This window comes from Mirounga angustirostris, unplaced genomic scaffold (genome assembly GCF_029215605.1).
Source record: "Mirounga angustirostris isolate CCGP_5_RB_7025 unplaced genomic scaffold, mMirAng1.0.hap1 SCAF_3, whole genome shotgun sequence".
Lineage (NCBI taxonomy): Eukaryota > Metazoa > Chordata > Mammalia > Carnivora > Phocidae > Mirounga > Mirounga angustirostris.
In genome coordinates, this window is record NW_026991711.1 from 129,167,246 (window position 1) to 129,184,165 (window position 16,920).

General features: G+C 37.1%; 1 protein-coding gene across 3 annotated transcripts in view; it reads right to left on the reverse strand.

The window, feature by feature from the left end:
* Nucleotides 1-13,062: 13,062 nt before the first annotated feature.
* The window catches only part of GRB14 (growth factor receptor bound protein 14), a 116,334-nt gene continuing 112,476 nt past the window's right edge, over nucleotides 13,063-16,920 (reverse strand). For 2 of the 3 annotated variants that reach the window (XM_045868730.2, XM_045868732.2), the window contains 2 exons: nucleotides 14,761-14,854; nucleotides 13,063-13,295 (listed from right to left, as the gene is read on the reverse strand). In XM_045868730.2, the coding sequence (XP_045724686.2) occupies nucleotides 13,149-13,295; nucleotides 14,761-14,854 (241 nt within the window). In that variant the 3' untranslated portion in view covers nucleotides 13,063-13,148. The remainder of the gene's footprint in view (nucleotides 13,296-14,760; nucleotides 14,855-16,920) is intronic. The other variant, XM_064585779.1, reaches the window with a different exon arrangement.

Genomic DNA, 16,920 nt, shown 5'->3' on the forward strand with positions numbered 1-16,920 from the left:
TCCAAATTTGTGCTCATATCCAAGAAAGATCCATGATCTGCAGAAAAATGCATTTTGAAAACATGAATTTAGGGGTCAGAGTTGCTAGGGCAATTTCATAATTTTATAATTAACTAAAAAGTGCTTTATTATAAGCCAGGGGATCTCAACAGCAGTCCCAATTTGATCTGGACATCTACGCTTCACTGCTTACACTTCACAACAAACCTTCAAATTGGAAAATTCACAGAAGTAATTAAGATTTTTAATTGGAAGAAAAAGTATACAATTTGCAAAATGTATTTAATTAGCCCTCAGACCACTTACTCATCCAACACATAATTTCCAAAACAATTGTATAAGTCTATACATAGTCTTTGCTAAAAAGGGAAACTTATTAGAAAAACAAAAGGGCTAGAACTAACTTATAGGGTAAATGTGTCCTGATCAAATTATATTCTCACTTCTTGGCATTTAACCCGATTCCCTTTAATGTCTCACTTCTTTCTTTAATGCTTTCAAGCTTGTTTTTTTATTAATTATACAAATCATTAGTATTAAAAGACAATATAATGGTTTCAAGAAGTAGCTTCACAGACTATCTGCATATTTAATCAACTGCCTCTAAATTTTTAATCATTTGAGTCCAGGTTCTTGTCTTGAAGCTTAACTTGATAACAAACCTACCAACTGGTAGAACTAATTGGTACAGAATCAGTCAATAATTTATAAGGAAAGGAAAAAATATTGGATGTTACGAAGGTATAAGACCACCAGCTGCAGTTATTTCTTAGAGGTAACAGCAAACACCAGACTTGGTTCTGCAAATCCATGGCACACTGGTGACATCCACTGGCTGTCCTTTGACATTGTCCAGAGTCTTTGGATTTTTAGTACAAGATTAGAAAAAAAAAAAAATCAGCGGGTTTTACATAATTATGTCTTTCTTTAATGTTAGCATTAAATGTTATGTTATTTGGATTAGCCTATATATCCATTACATTTAGTGCATCATGTTTCTGATTTTTAAAAGCTTGAAATTCAATAATCCATGAGAATCATGCTGTATATTCTGAGTTAGAGTGACCGATGGAGCTCCTTCCCACTATGAGTTTGAAAGAAGACAAACTGAAACATAGTGAGAGAAGAAAATATCTCCACTGGTCATATGATGAGTAAATATCAATATTGTCATTTTATACTAAAGAGAACGTGGTAAATTGCCTTGCTGCTGAAATTTTGAAAACAGTGGAACATTTGACAAAGACTAGCATTGGTCAGAATGGTCAAGTGCACTAAGACAGTGGTTCTCATGTTTAATAAGCATCAGAATCATGTGGATTGTTTATTACAGATGCAGATTTCTGGGCTCCATTGCAGAGCTACCTCAGAATCTTTGAGAAGTTTCTAGTGCAGTTTGTTCACAAACCACACTTGGAGGAACACTGCACTAAGAGATAGAATCTCGTATTCTCTCGATGCTCCATGGAATTGATGGAATTCCATACAGAATGCAGAATATGAACGATTTTAGACATCCTATTGGGGGCAACATGGAGAAGAGGTTCAACTTTATCAGTGGAACAAATTCTTTAAATAATTGTTTTGCATTATGTTACTTTCCAAATGCAATCATCAAATCATTAAAAAAATTATTTTCTTAATTTCTTCAAATCTTCAGGCAGTGCATGTAAGACATAAATAATTTATGATTACATATAAATAAAAGTCAGATGCCCAGAAAAAATGAGATTAAATGGGTGGAAGATAACTAGTGTGAAACACTCAAAGGCAATACATAAATTATTCTCACTCTGCATATCAATGTGTTAGAATTATTGAATTCGTGGTAGTAAAATCACAGGTGATTTTTCTCCCCCCCCCCCACTTTTGTCTAATTTTTCTTTAATGAAGACATGTTACTTATGTGATTTCTTTGAAGTTTAGGTACGCATACCCATAGGTTCTGGGGAAATCATGGTTGTGCAGGGAGGAGTCAGGTGTGCTTTCAGCAGTCCAGTGATATTTAATCAATCATCATCATTATTTTCATCATCATCCCCCTAAATCCCACAACTAAGCCTTCAATCAACCAGAAGCTTTGTGGATGATTTTAAGAATTAAGTTAGTGCACAAAGAGTTTGGGTATTCCCTTGAAACCTATGATTTAATAACTTTAAGTTAATAATTGTGACCTAGAGTAAAGAACAGTTTTGAGAAGAACCAAGAAGGTAAGAGACATAAGGGCAAGAAAGGCTAAGGCTAAGCTATTTTCTATGAAAACCAAGGAAAAGATATTATAGAGATGGGGTTATAAACTGATAAGAGCAGGAGAGACAGGATCTAGAACTTAAAGGAGGGGAGGACTATTGTTTTCCATTTGGGGAAAAAACTGATAATTAACCAGGGAGCTCGCAAATCCAAGTAAGTTATTTCTCTTTACTGTAGTAAAATGTCACGATGTTAGAATGTACTGCAACAACAACGAAAAAGTAATGTCCTTTCAGAAAACATGCTCAAACAACCTGCAGACTCCCAAGGACCAAAGTGGGATTCATGTGTGTCTGGGATAATGCTTCTGGAAGAGGACTGGCTGTTTGATGCCGAAGCCATTTTGTGATCTTTACTTGTCCTTCAGGATAAAAGCTGAAAGCTAGCCTAGACTTGGAAGATAAAAATAGGTCTCTTTTAATGAAAATTCTCAAAAACTCAAAATACCTCTGAGTTACAAAGACCACAGCCTGGTGAGAGAGCCTGAATGTAAATTTCTCTTCTTTCCTTAAGGGAATGGCAGGCATCTGCCAAGATGTATGTTCGTCGTTCATTGAGAATTAATGGGAAATAATAAACCCACATGTTCTGGCAGACGAGGAACATGCTCAGATTCAAACACTAGATTGGACAGACACCCCATGATCCACATGTGTATCCTACTAGACAAGAATGCCAGTTCACATTAAGAAGTGACAAACCATTGAAGTGGGCAAACTTTAAAAAGTAGAGAGTATAAAATGACTTAAATAACTTCCCCCATGCAGATAAACCTTTTTTTTCTCTAAAGTGCAAAGAGATTTAGTTTTGTTATTATAAAAAGTATACCCACTCATTACAAATTATAAAGAAAAAAAATAAAGCCAAACATAAAGCCACCTAAAAATCTCCCTATTTTTATATTATAGGCATAGCAGGGTCAACTATTATCATTTTGTGAACATCCTTCTAGCATGTGTCCATGTGCACACACATACACAAACACACACATACACAAACACACACATACACAAACACACACATACACACATGCTTTTTCTCAAAAATTGTGGAGGTTTTTTTCCATATCAATGAATACACATATGTGATCATTCATTATGATGATTACGACCAATCCCCTAGGTATTTCTTGTTTACAATTTTTCACAATATAAATGACACTTCAGTAAACAGGGGTTACTCTTTTCCACTTCCAATCCATTAGCCACATACCCTTAGAATAAAATCCAAATCCCTTTCCTTGGCTTAAAAGGGCCTGTATGGTCGAAATGGTACCTATCCCTCTGCTATCTGTTCTACTCTGCCCTTACCCACCATGTTCAAGCATTGTGTTCCTCAAACACGTTGTGTTATATTTTGCCTCAGGCTTTCACACGTGTTCTTTTCACTGCTTGGAAAGCTCTTCATCCACAGGATTCTCAAGTGGCTACTTTTTAATTGTTTGTCTCTCCTTAAATGACACTTCCCTAGAGAGGTACTGTCATCTTATCTAATGCACATTACCCATTCTCTTGTTCTTGTGAATAGTTCCTTACAAATAACTTGGAACCATTTTTTAAATTGGCTTTCTTGGTTTTTGTCTGTATTCTCCACCAGAACATAAGCTCCACATGATCAGTGACTGTTTCTTTCATGAACATAAGTTCATAATCAAGCATATAGGGGGCGCTAGCAAAGTATCTGTTGCATGAATGAATAAGTGAACAGAGGAACAAATGAATTGATGAGTACATGTTGATGTATTACATGACAAATTTTCTCCTCAGAATAAGTTTCTAGAAATAGAGTTTCTAGATAAAGGAGAATTCACATTTTCTATTTTATATAAATTTTGCCAAGTATTATTCATCCATAAACAAGAAAGAAGTCCTGACATTTGTGGTAACATGTGTGAACCTTGAGGGCATTATGCTAAACAAAATAAGTCAGACAGAGAAAAACAAATACTGTATGATCTCACTTACATGTAGAATCTAGAAAAAAAACAAAAACCAAAAACCTGAACTCATAGATACAGATAACAAACTGGTGGTTGCCAGAGGTGGGGGGTGAGGGATGGGTGACATGGGTAGAGATGACCCAAAAGGTACAAACTTTCAGTTATAAAATATATATAAGTCCTGAGAATGTAATGTACAGTATGATGCCTGTAGTTAATACTAAGGGTAGATCTTAAAAGTTCTCATCGCAAGAAAAAAAAGTGCAACATGTGTGATGATGAATGTTAACTAAGTTTATCATGGGAATTATTTCACAAAAAAAATATATATATAGCAAATCATTATGCTGTACACCTAAAATTAGATCACAATTTTTTAATGCAGAAGTGTATACATATTGCCTAACTCTTCTACCAAAAGTATGGAGCACTTGAGTAACATGGTAGGGATGTTTAATGTTCCTCCCCACATCCTTGACAGTATTTGATACCAATATATTAGGAAAAGAAATAACTGATCAAAATTTAAATTTTAGTTGCTGAATGCTAATGAGGCTGAACGTCTTTTTATATGTTTGTTGGCTATCGATTTTTTAAATTACCTGTTCATTTCTTTGCTTTTTTCCCATTGGAATGCATATCTTGTTTATTGATATATAAAGACATTTTATATACTAGAAATAATAATCTTATTTCTTGTTAACAATGTTATCAATGTTTTACCCAATTTTTTTTTGGTACTAAGCCTTATTTATGGTGGTATCCTTTTCTTTTATATAGATTTTAATTTTGTATATGTCAGTGCTTCTTTTATTTCTGGCATTAATATGATTAAATACGACCATAATTTTACAAAAATATTCCCTCATAATTTTTCCAGTTCTTTATGATTTCATATTTTATGTTTAGGTTTTTGAACTATCTAAAATTTATTTTGGCATAAAGAGTGAAGTAGAGAGCTATAAAATGCTAGTTGTCCCATTAAACCTAAAAAAATCAACTGTTCCTTCATTAATTTCTAATTCCATGCATATTCTTGATTCTTTTTCTGGCTTCTCACTCCTTTTTTCATTTTAAAGAAATACGGAGTTTCTCAATGATATTTGAGTGCAACAAACTTCATCTTTATAGAAACCCACGGCATGGTTCCAAGCAATGAGGGCCATGTCTTGATCTTTCTCTGGTGATTAGTGCCATTTGATCCTTTAGTTAAAAATGTTGCTGTCAAATGGATCTTCTGCCATCAGAAGGCCTCTTGGGGCTCCGGGAATTCTATTTCCAAATACAGGTTCTGCCATAGAAACCCTCGTCTCTGCTGTCAGAGATAAAATACTTAAGAGTCTAGTGTCCGAGGCATCCTCCACTCACCCACCCATCCATAGAGCCGTAAGAGGAACACACATCTCTGCTCCTTGAGGAAAACTCCAATCATCCCTTTCTCAGTTTAGGCTACCCTATATCTCTCTCTCCTTTGGTTAGGCCATTTCTACTTCTTGCAAGGTAGAAATTCCTTTTCTCCTCTTTGGATAATCTAGCTTTACTATCTTTCAATAGTCAAAATGTTAGCACCTTTTTTTCCCCCAGAAGTGTAGGATAGAGTGTGTAAGAGTAGGCTCAAACGTGTATACTCACCATGCTGGTCTCTGCTTCCTGAACTAATAATAGGAAAAGTAGCAGCTTTCTTCTTCTCAACAACAAAAACAAAATGAATTAGCTCAATTACACAATGATCACATCCATCTATTTAAAAATTATTTTAATCACTTTGTTTTAATATCTGTTGTAGTAACTAACACCTCACCATTTCCTAAGTGTTCCTGCTATTCTTGTAGGTTTATACTTCCAGACAAAGTTAGATTATATATATATATATCTCCAAAGGCCCAGAATCATTTCCTCACAATGTGTCACAGCAACTCTGGATTTAAGAGTTCCAAAATTGACATCACATTCAATTCCCCTTCATCATTGTACTGATTCATTCAACAAATCTCTGCTGAGCACTTAATATTAGTCTTAGACACTTTGCTAAGTTCTGAGGCTACAACCAAAAGCAAGAGAGTCCTTTCTTGCCAGGAACTTACACTTGATAGGGAAAAAAATGAATAATTCAACAGAGACTGATGAGTATTTTAACAGAAAAGTTGAAGGAATATACTGTTGGGTAATCTAACCTAATCCATAGTCAAGAAAACTGTCCTAAAGAAAGTGGTATTGTTACATGAGCTCTAAAAGGGGAAAATGGTTATCTGAATTGGAGAGAAGGATACAAGAACTTGTCCAAGATAAAGGGAACACGATTTACAAAAGCCCAACGCTAAAGAGAACATTTCAGAATAGAGTTTATTCCAGGGGATAGACTGGTTGGAAAACAGGATGCAAGGCAGTGTGGCCAAAGATTATGCTAGAAATGCAAAGGCAAAAAAAAAAAAAAAAAGCCTGATAGCCATGTTTGGATGCTTTATCCAAGGGCAAGAGGAAGCCATTGAAGCTTTTAAGTAGTAGAGTGTTATGACCAGTAATTTTGAGAGATAACCCTGACTGTAGAGTGTAGAAGGAACTCGGGGAAGGAGAATAGGTGTGGAGAAAGATCAGGGAAAGAAAGGCAATTCAAGAGCCTGTTGTGGTAGTCTAGGACAGAAAGTGGCCTCAATTTGTGTAATGGCACTGGGAGTCGAGAGAAGCACATAGATCCAAGTGACATTTACAACACTTGGTGTTCTTTGGATGTAGAAGGTGACAGTCTCTCAACCCCTTCCAGGTTACTGTTTTGGAAAATTGAATGGTGGTGCCATGTTTACTGAACAGTGAAGTTCTAGTAGGGACCAGGTCTTGGAGGGGAAGATAAAGAGATCCATGGAAATGTGGAATTTGATGTAACTATAAGATATATAAATGGAGATGTTGAAGGAGTAACTGAATATATGGATCTAAAGTTCAGAACGGAGGCACAGGTTTTAAAACCACTAAGACAGTATGTGAAGCCATGACATTAAAGGAAAGAGCCTACAGGGATGGGGTAAAATAAGAATGGAGGGAAATTAAGCCTAGGACCTAGCTAAGCATAGCAACATTTAAGGGGTGAACAAAAAGGAAAATGAGTTGTAAAGAAGACCAAAAAGAGGTACCCAGAAGGATAGGAAGAATATAAGGATTGTGTTCATGTGGAAACCAAAAGAAGGGAGTGATTCGAGGAGAGAGTGGTTAACAGCACCAATGTTGGTGAAAGAGCAAGTAAGAAAGGCCTGAAAAGTTCCCTTTTAAGTGGCCTTACTGTTTCAGTGAGGTAGAGGGAGGTCAGTGATTTTGAGTAATAGCAAGTGAAGAAATGGTGACATGCAAGAAGGATGAGGCCAGAGAGTTAGGGTTCATGCTAAAGCAACCAAAAGGTGACTTAAAAAAAAAGATGATAAAAAGTGCAAATTATTTGTTGGCTGAGGGCAGCCTGCCTTTTGGTTTTTGCAAAACAAACTACATCCACTCAAAAGGCCAATGCCCAACTCAAAGTTTCCGTCATGTGGTCCTATCGTTTGTCTTTCCTGTTTCTGCTGAGATTTTAGTGGTAGCCCACCTTCACATGCCACCTGAACCCTGGTGTGGAGCACGGTCCTTCCTTTGGACTTTCCACAGCACTCTTCCAAAACATGTTTATGTACGGAAACTTCACGTCAGGTTTGGGAAGATGAAAGTGGTAAAACTGTAGAAACACAGAGCAAAATCCTAAAAAATATGTACTCAGTATTTACGTTCTTGGGTGTCTTTTTACCACCTGGTCTCTGGAATTTTCAATGGCTGTTTTTCTCCTCAGCTTCCAGCCTCCCACTGTCTCGTTAGTCCCTTGATTCATTCTCTCACTGCCTCCTCTCTCAGCTTTCATGCCTAAATTCTGAACTTCCTATGCCAAATGGAGTTCTTGGCACTTACCTATTTCTTTCAGCATGGAGTCTTTAGGCCTCACCTTCCTATAAAAAGATGATCCAAATAAAATAAGTCTTTCTCTAAGAATTCCAATGACATCTGTTGAAATTGTAACTTTTTTAAAAAAGATTTTTAAATTTTTTATTTATGAGAGAGAGAGAGAGAGAGAGAGTGTGTGTGTGAGTGGGGAGAGGGGCAGGGGAGGAGAGCACTGAGCTGGGAGCCCTACACAGGGCTCAATACCAGGACCCTGAGATCATGACTTGATATGAAGGCAGCCGCTTAACCAACTGAGCCACCTGGGTACCCCAGCTAAAAAACTTTTAAATTCAGGAGTACCCAGTTGGGTTCAGTTGGTAGAGCAGGTGACTCTTGATCTCAGGGTTGTGAGTTCAAGCCCCACACTGGGTGTAGAAATTACTTAAAATCTTGAAAAAAAACTCTTAAATTCAGTCTGTGCCCTTGTCAAGCTGCCTGGCATTGCCATTCCCCCTTTGCTGGTCCCGCACAGTTCTTGCTCACAGGTTTGCAAATGTTAACTCCTACAAGCCCCAGGCCCCACCGCACCCATCCCATTTTTCAGCGAGTTTAACTAGTGTCTCTCTCCCATTGTACTAACAGTATAACACTTACCCAGCCTGGCTTCTACGACTGATACTTGTATACCTATAGTCTATTCAATTTTGCATCTCAAAAGTGCCTTTCATGTAATAGGCACTCAGTACATGCTGAAATGAACTTGACGAGCACACAAGGTAAGAACACCGTTTTCAGCTCCTAATCAGATGGCTAACATGACAAGAGCTGCTGAGGGCTGCAGAATCCACGGGTGTACAAGTAGGGACACATTCATTCAGTGAAACTTTATTAATTTCTCAGGGATGCACCAATCACCTAGGAGTCTTTTCATCCTCCTCTGCTCGGCTGTGCATTAGCCCATTTCCTGCATTGTCCGGGCAGGGTCTCTAAAGAGGGTTTTCAATCTTCTCTATTTCCCATCTTATCAATCCCTGTTATTTGGTGGGAAAGAGATGGAAAGTGTAAGAACCCCCAAATCTCACTTTCTGTTTTCAATCAGCCAAGTGGAGGAAAGCACGGGAGTCCATAAGTTCTGGTGCAGGTGGGGACAGTTGTCCACAGGTCCCTATGAATGGGCTGGGCATCCCCCCCAATACTGTAACCATGGCTGCTTCCAGTAGCGCAGTCTCACAAGGACTAAAGCCAGGGCAGAGTCAAGATATATACTGTGCACAGTAATATTCGTGGCAGGAGGGACAAACGAGTGGTGGCAGAGTGAAGACACCCAGGAGTGGAAAGGACAATATTCCAGGAAGGCGGAGTACCTAAATGTACAGTCACTCATGTGATAAAAAATAGATCAATTAAGATTCTAGACAGAATAAGACAGCTATGCATTTTACATGAATGATATAACGTAAGAAGTGATGGCAATGATAATGGTGATCCCCTCTACGGAAATGAAGAAGTGGATTTGACCAAGGCTACGTAGCTACTATGTACTGGGCTGGAGTTCAAATCCAAAAAGTAGGACTTCATGGCTATGATCTAAACTCTAGTTTCTATTACCTCATGTATTAGGTGGGGTTGAATTAAGAAGTGGTGAATTTTTTATAATTACAGAGGAAACTGACACAGCAAAGGGTTCGCCACCTGGCCTCCCAACCACAGAAAGGCTGGTTAGAAATTCACTTGGAGGGTGCCTGGGTGGCTCAGATGGTTAAGCGTCTGCCTTCGGCTCAGGTCATGATCCCAGGGTCCTGGGATCGAGTCCTGCATCGGGCTCCCTGCTCAGCAGGGAGCCTGCTTCTCCCTCTGCCTCTCTCTCTCTCTGTCTCTTATGAATAAATAAAATCTTAAAAAAAAAAAAAAGAAATTCACTTGGATACCTTTCTCAAGTTGGGGCATCTCTGCAATGAACTGGGTGAGGACAGTTACGTGCTCACCCAAAAGTCTGGCTCTTCTCTGGTTCACATCTATAATTTGTGGCCTGTGGTGTATGCAATTAGAGACAACGCGAAAGTGCCTGGGTTGCAAGCATCATCCCAGATAGCAAAAATGTGGCAGCCAGGGCCGGTAGGAGGTGGTCCTTCCCACGAGAGGCAGGGATGACCATCTGGCTGAATGTTCGGTGTTACAAGAACCCTGCACCTCAAGCAAACTATCCTGTGCCCCACTCGTGTGGGTAACACTGACTGAGGATCACCCACTGTGTTCTCTAGAGGACACAAGACAGAAGACTGGAGGCCTTACAGAGCCGGGAGACACGGCCGGTCACCGCACAGCAGCGTTTCCAGCTGGGGTACAGGTAACATTGTAGTTATGCTTCTATCATTAATTTGCTTCGCAATTCTACTTATTTTATGCGTTAAAAGACATTCTGTGAAGGGGGTCCAGAAATTTCACTGGGCTGCGAGACAGATAGAAGGCACAGGAAAGCTTAACCATGCCTGGCAAGAGAGAAGACAGCTTTCCAAACAGAGCAGCCAGGGATTAAAGCACCAAGCTGTAACCACCAGCAAGGACAAACTTTCCTTTTCAGAGAAGTCATAATCCACGGAACAGTCTAACACCATTATCATAATACAACTCCCACGAAGAGTTGGCGTTGCTGGTGATGGGAAGCTAGAGACCACGTGAGACACTGGTTAACTGATGTTGACCACCCTAAGACAAAGTTAGCACAAAAATCCCCATCTCATGGGCTCCGATCAGTCAGAGATTACACCATTACACATGTGACACAGTAGTTATTCTGAATTGAAACACTCCTAAAAATTTTATCTTGTGTGACTGGGTTTCCTGAAGGTTTTCAAAATAATTACTTAATTCTTCCACATAAGGAAATTAAAAACAACACAGACCAGACAGTCTGCAGAGTTTCCTTCTAGGAGAGTGGAGCATACTAATTCCAATATATGAAAAGAAAACAGAAGAAAATACGAGCTGATATGTCTTAATCCTTATCCGAAATGGTGTAAGATAGTAGAACTTGGCTAAATCAAATGAAAAATAATCCAAAGATAATTCACATTTTTCTTGGAAATCCATTTTAATACTGTACTAATGCTGAATGTGTCTGATATTTTCAGGTTTAATTTCATATCAGATTTACACACGGGTACACGCAAACATACACATTCAAAATCCTATTTATCAGAAGGAATCGTGAAGGATAATGTCTACCTTTCCTCAGTAATTTTGCTTGACTCATGCTTTAAGATTAAAGTAAGCAATTACATACAACATCTGGGCTCCAAAATAATAAATTTAGATTGTGAATGAAGTCAGAGACACAAATAACAAAGACAAGCACAGATTGGTCCATTTACGAGTCTAGTATTTAAAATATGACATTCCTGAAAGTGTCAGTTTAAACTGGGTGCACAATGAGAAAATGCATTTCAATTCAAAACACGAACTATTTTTATAAATTGGAAATAAGTCAGAAATACTCAGGGCTATTCTGAAAGGTTGAAAGGGCCAGTGTGTTTACCTCTCGCCCTCCCATGTGGATGGAGGTCCTGTGTGTCTTCTGAGCCCTTGTGGACACCAGATGGATATTTTATAACATCCGGTTCATGTACTAAGTTTCAGTGTTTTAAGAATTAGGTTTGCCTTGGCTGAAAGTAAACTGAGTATTTTTTTATATTCCACCAATATTTTCTTCAGTAATGATTGGTTTAGTAGCACTTCATGAATGTTTTCAGATGCTTTGTTGCCAAAACTGTATAACCTTTATGTAAAACCAAAATATGCATTTTTGAAATGTTTTAATAAAAAATCTTCCTAACTTTCCCACAGTGTTGTTAGAGGATCAATTAGAAGAGATGGGCATATTTCAAATGATTTTAATTTGATGTTTTTCTTTTCTTAAACTGTGAATAGCCATCCCACAAAAAGTAGGGGGGAAGAAAAGAGTCACAGAATCCCAACAAAAACTTCCCAGATGGTCTCAGAGAGGTGATAAGGGAGGTGAGTGTTTTGAGTTTTTAAAACCTTTGGTTTCCATATTGATGTTGCCCAGGTAAGAAACTGAAAAGGGGTTAGGCAAAGAGAATAGCACAAATTTGCGTACTAGGAACTTTATAAATGTTGAATCTTTAATCTCACCAATTTTGATCAGGTTCATGATTGAGTAGTGAAAGGATCTAAAGAGCTTTCTGAAAGTTACAACAGGGGGCAAATGCGAAATATTAAGGTGACAACTGTCATAGATTACAGGCCACAAGAAGCCATGTGCAAATTATATAAAGCCCTTCTATATCTTGATCATTTTCTTTGAAAAGATGGTTCCGGTTAATCTTTAAAAGAATGAAATAAAATGCAATCAATAATGTGCCACTAATAGGTAACAGTGTAAATATTAGAGTATAGTTAATAATTTAACAACCTAATAAAACTCATCCTGAAAAAAACCCAACATATTTCAAAATAATTTTAAGCTGATACTTAGAAATATGATTTGATTTTAAGGTTACAATAAACTCAGAAAATATATAATTCAAAATACTTTTTAGTTTAATTAACAAGTTGTGGGTAGCTTTTTCAATTGAGAGCTTGAGATTTTATCATTCTTCTTAAGTTACAAAAAAAGTAGTGTAATTGAAATTCAGTCTGCAAATAATTCATCCAGAACCTTCAAGTTTTTTTTCATATTTTGTGTTTGAGAATTCAAATGCTACTCTAGTAAATGAGGACAGAAAGATGTTTTATATGCATATTTGACGAAAATACTATAGTTATGTAAAATCACACAAGAACACACCAAATCATTTTTTCTGAGGTTTAATTTTAACTAATGAATTTTAGATGATGAATGTAATGTCAATCCAAATCTTTGCTTATCTGCAATGCACAAGCTATTTTTTGTAACTTGTAGGTGAAATAGATTCTTTTCACCATGGCAACGTTTTCTCCCTTGTTTATGGTCTTTCTTTTTCTTTTCTTTTCTTTCTTTTTTTTTTTTTTTTGGTAGTGAGTCCTTTTTCTTCAACAGTTTAATAAGTCACTTCTGGTTTGGCTAAAGAGCAATCCTAGCACAATAATGTTTCAACTTGCAAGGAAGAACGCCCTTATTGAGTTGATAGAACTCCACCAGCTGGATTAGATCTGTAAATCTCGTGTGGCCATCATCCAGGGTGTGGAACAGTTCACCATCGTCTTCCACCTATTGGAAGGAAAACAACAAACTGGTAAGAAGGACAAAAACCCACAAGGACAATCATTCTCTATCACATACCGTGTCTTCATACACTAAAATGGACAAGTGGATGAAACTAAAGATAGTGAAAAAAAAAAAAAAACCTTATGATGTGTTCACTTTTTTTCTGTAACTTCACTTGTATACAGAAGAAATATCAGTTGACCCTAGGATCCACAGGGGGCTCTACTTTCTATACCTCAAATTCTCCCAACGTTCTGTAGTTAGAATAATATGACTATTGTGAATCAACAGTGAGAAATCTGCACTATTCAGTGTAAAAGTAAACAAAAGATTTTAATGGTCCCACAGAAATTAATTTCCGTATCTGAAAGTTGTCTATTTAACAGCCTCAATTAGTATATTAGAAACAAATATTCACATAACTTCTACCCGTAAATTGATTCTGAAGCAATCAAACATGTTAAGGGGATGACAGCTTCTTCTTTTTTTTTTTCTGGCAGTGAGGTCTTGTGACATTAAACAACTCATACTCATCCAGGGACATTATTTACATACTCAGTGGAGTTGGTAAGATACTTCATATGGGCTTTGGATAATTCCAAAAAGAGGCCATTCAAAAGGAAACACTAGCAAGGTAGCAATCTTATGTAAAACTTCCCTGAAAGTAGACGGAATCTCTATGCCACACTACCTGGTTCTGATACACAGATCACATGCATACACACGTGCACACACACACACACACAGAGCATCAGCAGAAGCAACAAAAATCCCAAAGCCAAGTTGTGCCACCCAGAAACAGAATTACAGAAATTTTTGAAAAGTGCTCAGAATAGTTTAAATGTTTTCCGGTTCTGCAGCACCTGGGTATCTATCCATAATGATTAAAAACAAAACTAAGAAAAACAAAAAAACAGGGCGCCTGGGTGGCTCAGTCGTTAAGCGTCTGCCTTCGGCTCAGGTCATGGTCCCAGGGTCCTGGGATCGAGCCCCGCATCGGGCTCCCTCCTCGGCGGGAAGCCTGCTTCTCCCTCTCCCACTCCCTCTGCTTGTGTTCCCTCTCTCGCTGTATCTCTCTCTGTCAAATAAATAAAATCTTTAAAAAAAAGAAAACAAAAAAACATGTTTGAGATAAGAAAGGAGGAAGGGTTTGAAAATAATGGTTTTTAAAGAACCTCCAGTAGAATTCAGAAAGAATCTTTAGTGGCCTTTTAACAATAGGTGGCATGGGGTCTATACAATATTGGTAAATCATATTTCATGGAAAAAGGGAAATTTAATTTTTACAATTCCTGTATTTCTTATATTAATTCAGGCTCATAAAACCATTTCTGCCAAACTTAAGTCTAGTCAAAGCACAAGCTCCCCAGTTATATTTAATAAAAGATCCAAAGAAAACCAAAGTTTCCAAAAGCTTATGCATTAAGATCATCTCTAATATACGAATGTGAAATTACAAATTACTTACTGGTATAATTTGAAAATGCTTTATTTTTTGTCCATGACTCATTGACAGTACGAAAGTTTTGGGGTTACTCTGACTATCCCGTACCAAGAAAACTCTAAAGAGAGAGAAGGAATTTCAATATGTTTCTATATTTACTTATGTATTTCATAAAAATATAGCATGTAACAAATCCAGGAGATATATTTATAAATGTAGCCAAGAGTTTTCCTTTACTGTGTATTCAATGATGGGATTATCCAACATGGTAAACAATATGGTATAACATAATCTTATACTAGAAAACTGTCATCAATGCTAATTTCACTTTAATAGGATAAATACACAACCTGTTTGTCAGATTGTTCACTCACAATAAGCAATATAGTGCTGTGCTGACATCAATAATTAGTGTTATGTTCTTTTACCATTGGAGAATTGGGTATTCACATGTAACACGTGTGTGCAGAGAATGGGGCATTAGCATATTATTACTTTAACTTCTGGGTTATGTTAGTCCCTGAAAAGAGAAAATTATTTAGAACGAAATCATTTTAAACCCCTCTTCAACACTGATCTCCCTTTATTTTCCGACTCGGGTTCCTATGTTACATATACATCGGAAAGTGAGAAATGAATATATTCTAAAAAATCAATCCGGAATCATCTATTAAATGTTTGAGTACAATGCTTTAAGTAAAAGAAACACCCAAACAACATATATTTTAATCTTGAAGAATGCAGCAGAAAAGCCTCTATAATGTCAGGCTTGCAAAATCTAAGACATGGCCTAATGGCCTAAGAGAAAAACGCTGCCAGGCATGGATTCTCGTTTACTGGCAATACAGTGCAAAACCAGCTTCGTGTTAATTGTTGGCAAACAGATTGTGCAAACAATCCCCTCTGGTGACTCCAATACTAATCTCACTGTGCCTGGGCATGGAATTTGAGCCATCACAGATGTCGGATGAGATTATCCATTTCATTTGTACTGTGTGAGATTCCTACATTACATCACTGGGAGATGGGACAAAAGGGAGGTTCACTCATAAAGCAAGCTGTAATTCTTTCTCCATTCCCAAGCGGATCACCACTACCATCTAGTGGACTGCCTGGCATCATCGCATCTTTCCAAAGGATTCTGCACCAAGCCCCACCCCAATTTTTTATTAAAAATTTTTAAAAATAAAGATATTATCCTTCTTTTTGCAATTATTTCATTCAACTTATAAAAACTAGGCTCTGAAAATAGGGAAATTATAATCCTCTAAAACATTTTAATGATTCTTCATGATTTATTTCTCTTCTTGGTCTCATCAGATTGTAATTCTGCTGATTGTTGAAATTTACATCTAAAGAGACTGTGCTCCACATAGAGAAGTATATTAAAATCTCTTATTTAGAGTCTAGTGAAATGCTGACTTGCTATTAATAATCGTCCATGTGAAGATGCATTTTTATCCAAATGTCAGTATTAAATCACCTTGAAATCTTGTCATCATCTTAAGCCAACCCTTGAAGATAAAAGACCCCATCACCACTTGTTTAAATTGATGCTGGTTTTATTTCTCATCCAAACCTCAATACAACTTCCTTGATTTGCAGTGCATTTGAAAAGGGAATTTAGCCAGTATTCCAGGAAGTATTTGAACTACCGAGTCATTTGAGAAAAAGAAAACTCTTCAGATTGTAAATATTTTGTAATACAATTTACATTTCTCTTGTATCTCCCGTGGTACCCCACTAAAAGATGACATGAGAAACACTCGAGAAGTACTCTTTTCATAGATTTACACTATTTTAAGCTGTGAAAATTTAGAGAAAATAGGAACGTAAACAGAGAAAAAAAATAAAACAAGCAGTCAAAATATAAAAGAAAGAGTGTTTTAACTGAATACACTCTGCATCAAACTTAAAACTATATAGAACATGTAAGATTATGTCATGACACAAACCTTACTCTGGAATCATATGTTGTTGACACCTCAAAACAAGTTCAGTGTTAACTGAGATACTAGTAGGCACAGAATGGGTAATATTAGTAATCATTAGTTAACAGCAGAGCATCCTATTCAGTTATCTGTTCATTTATGCACCAGTGCTAAGCACACACGATGTAACAGGCATTATATAGATATGGCTAGGATATGATGGTAACCTCTAGAACAAAGTCACTTCTGTTTT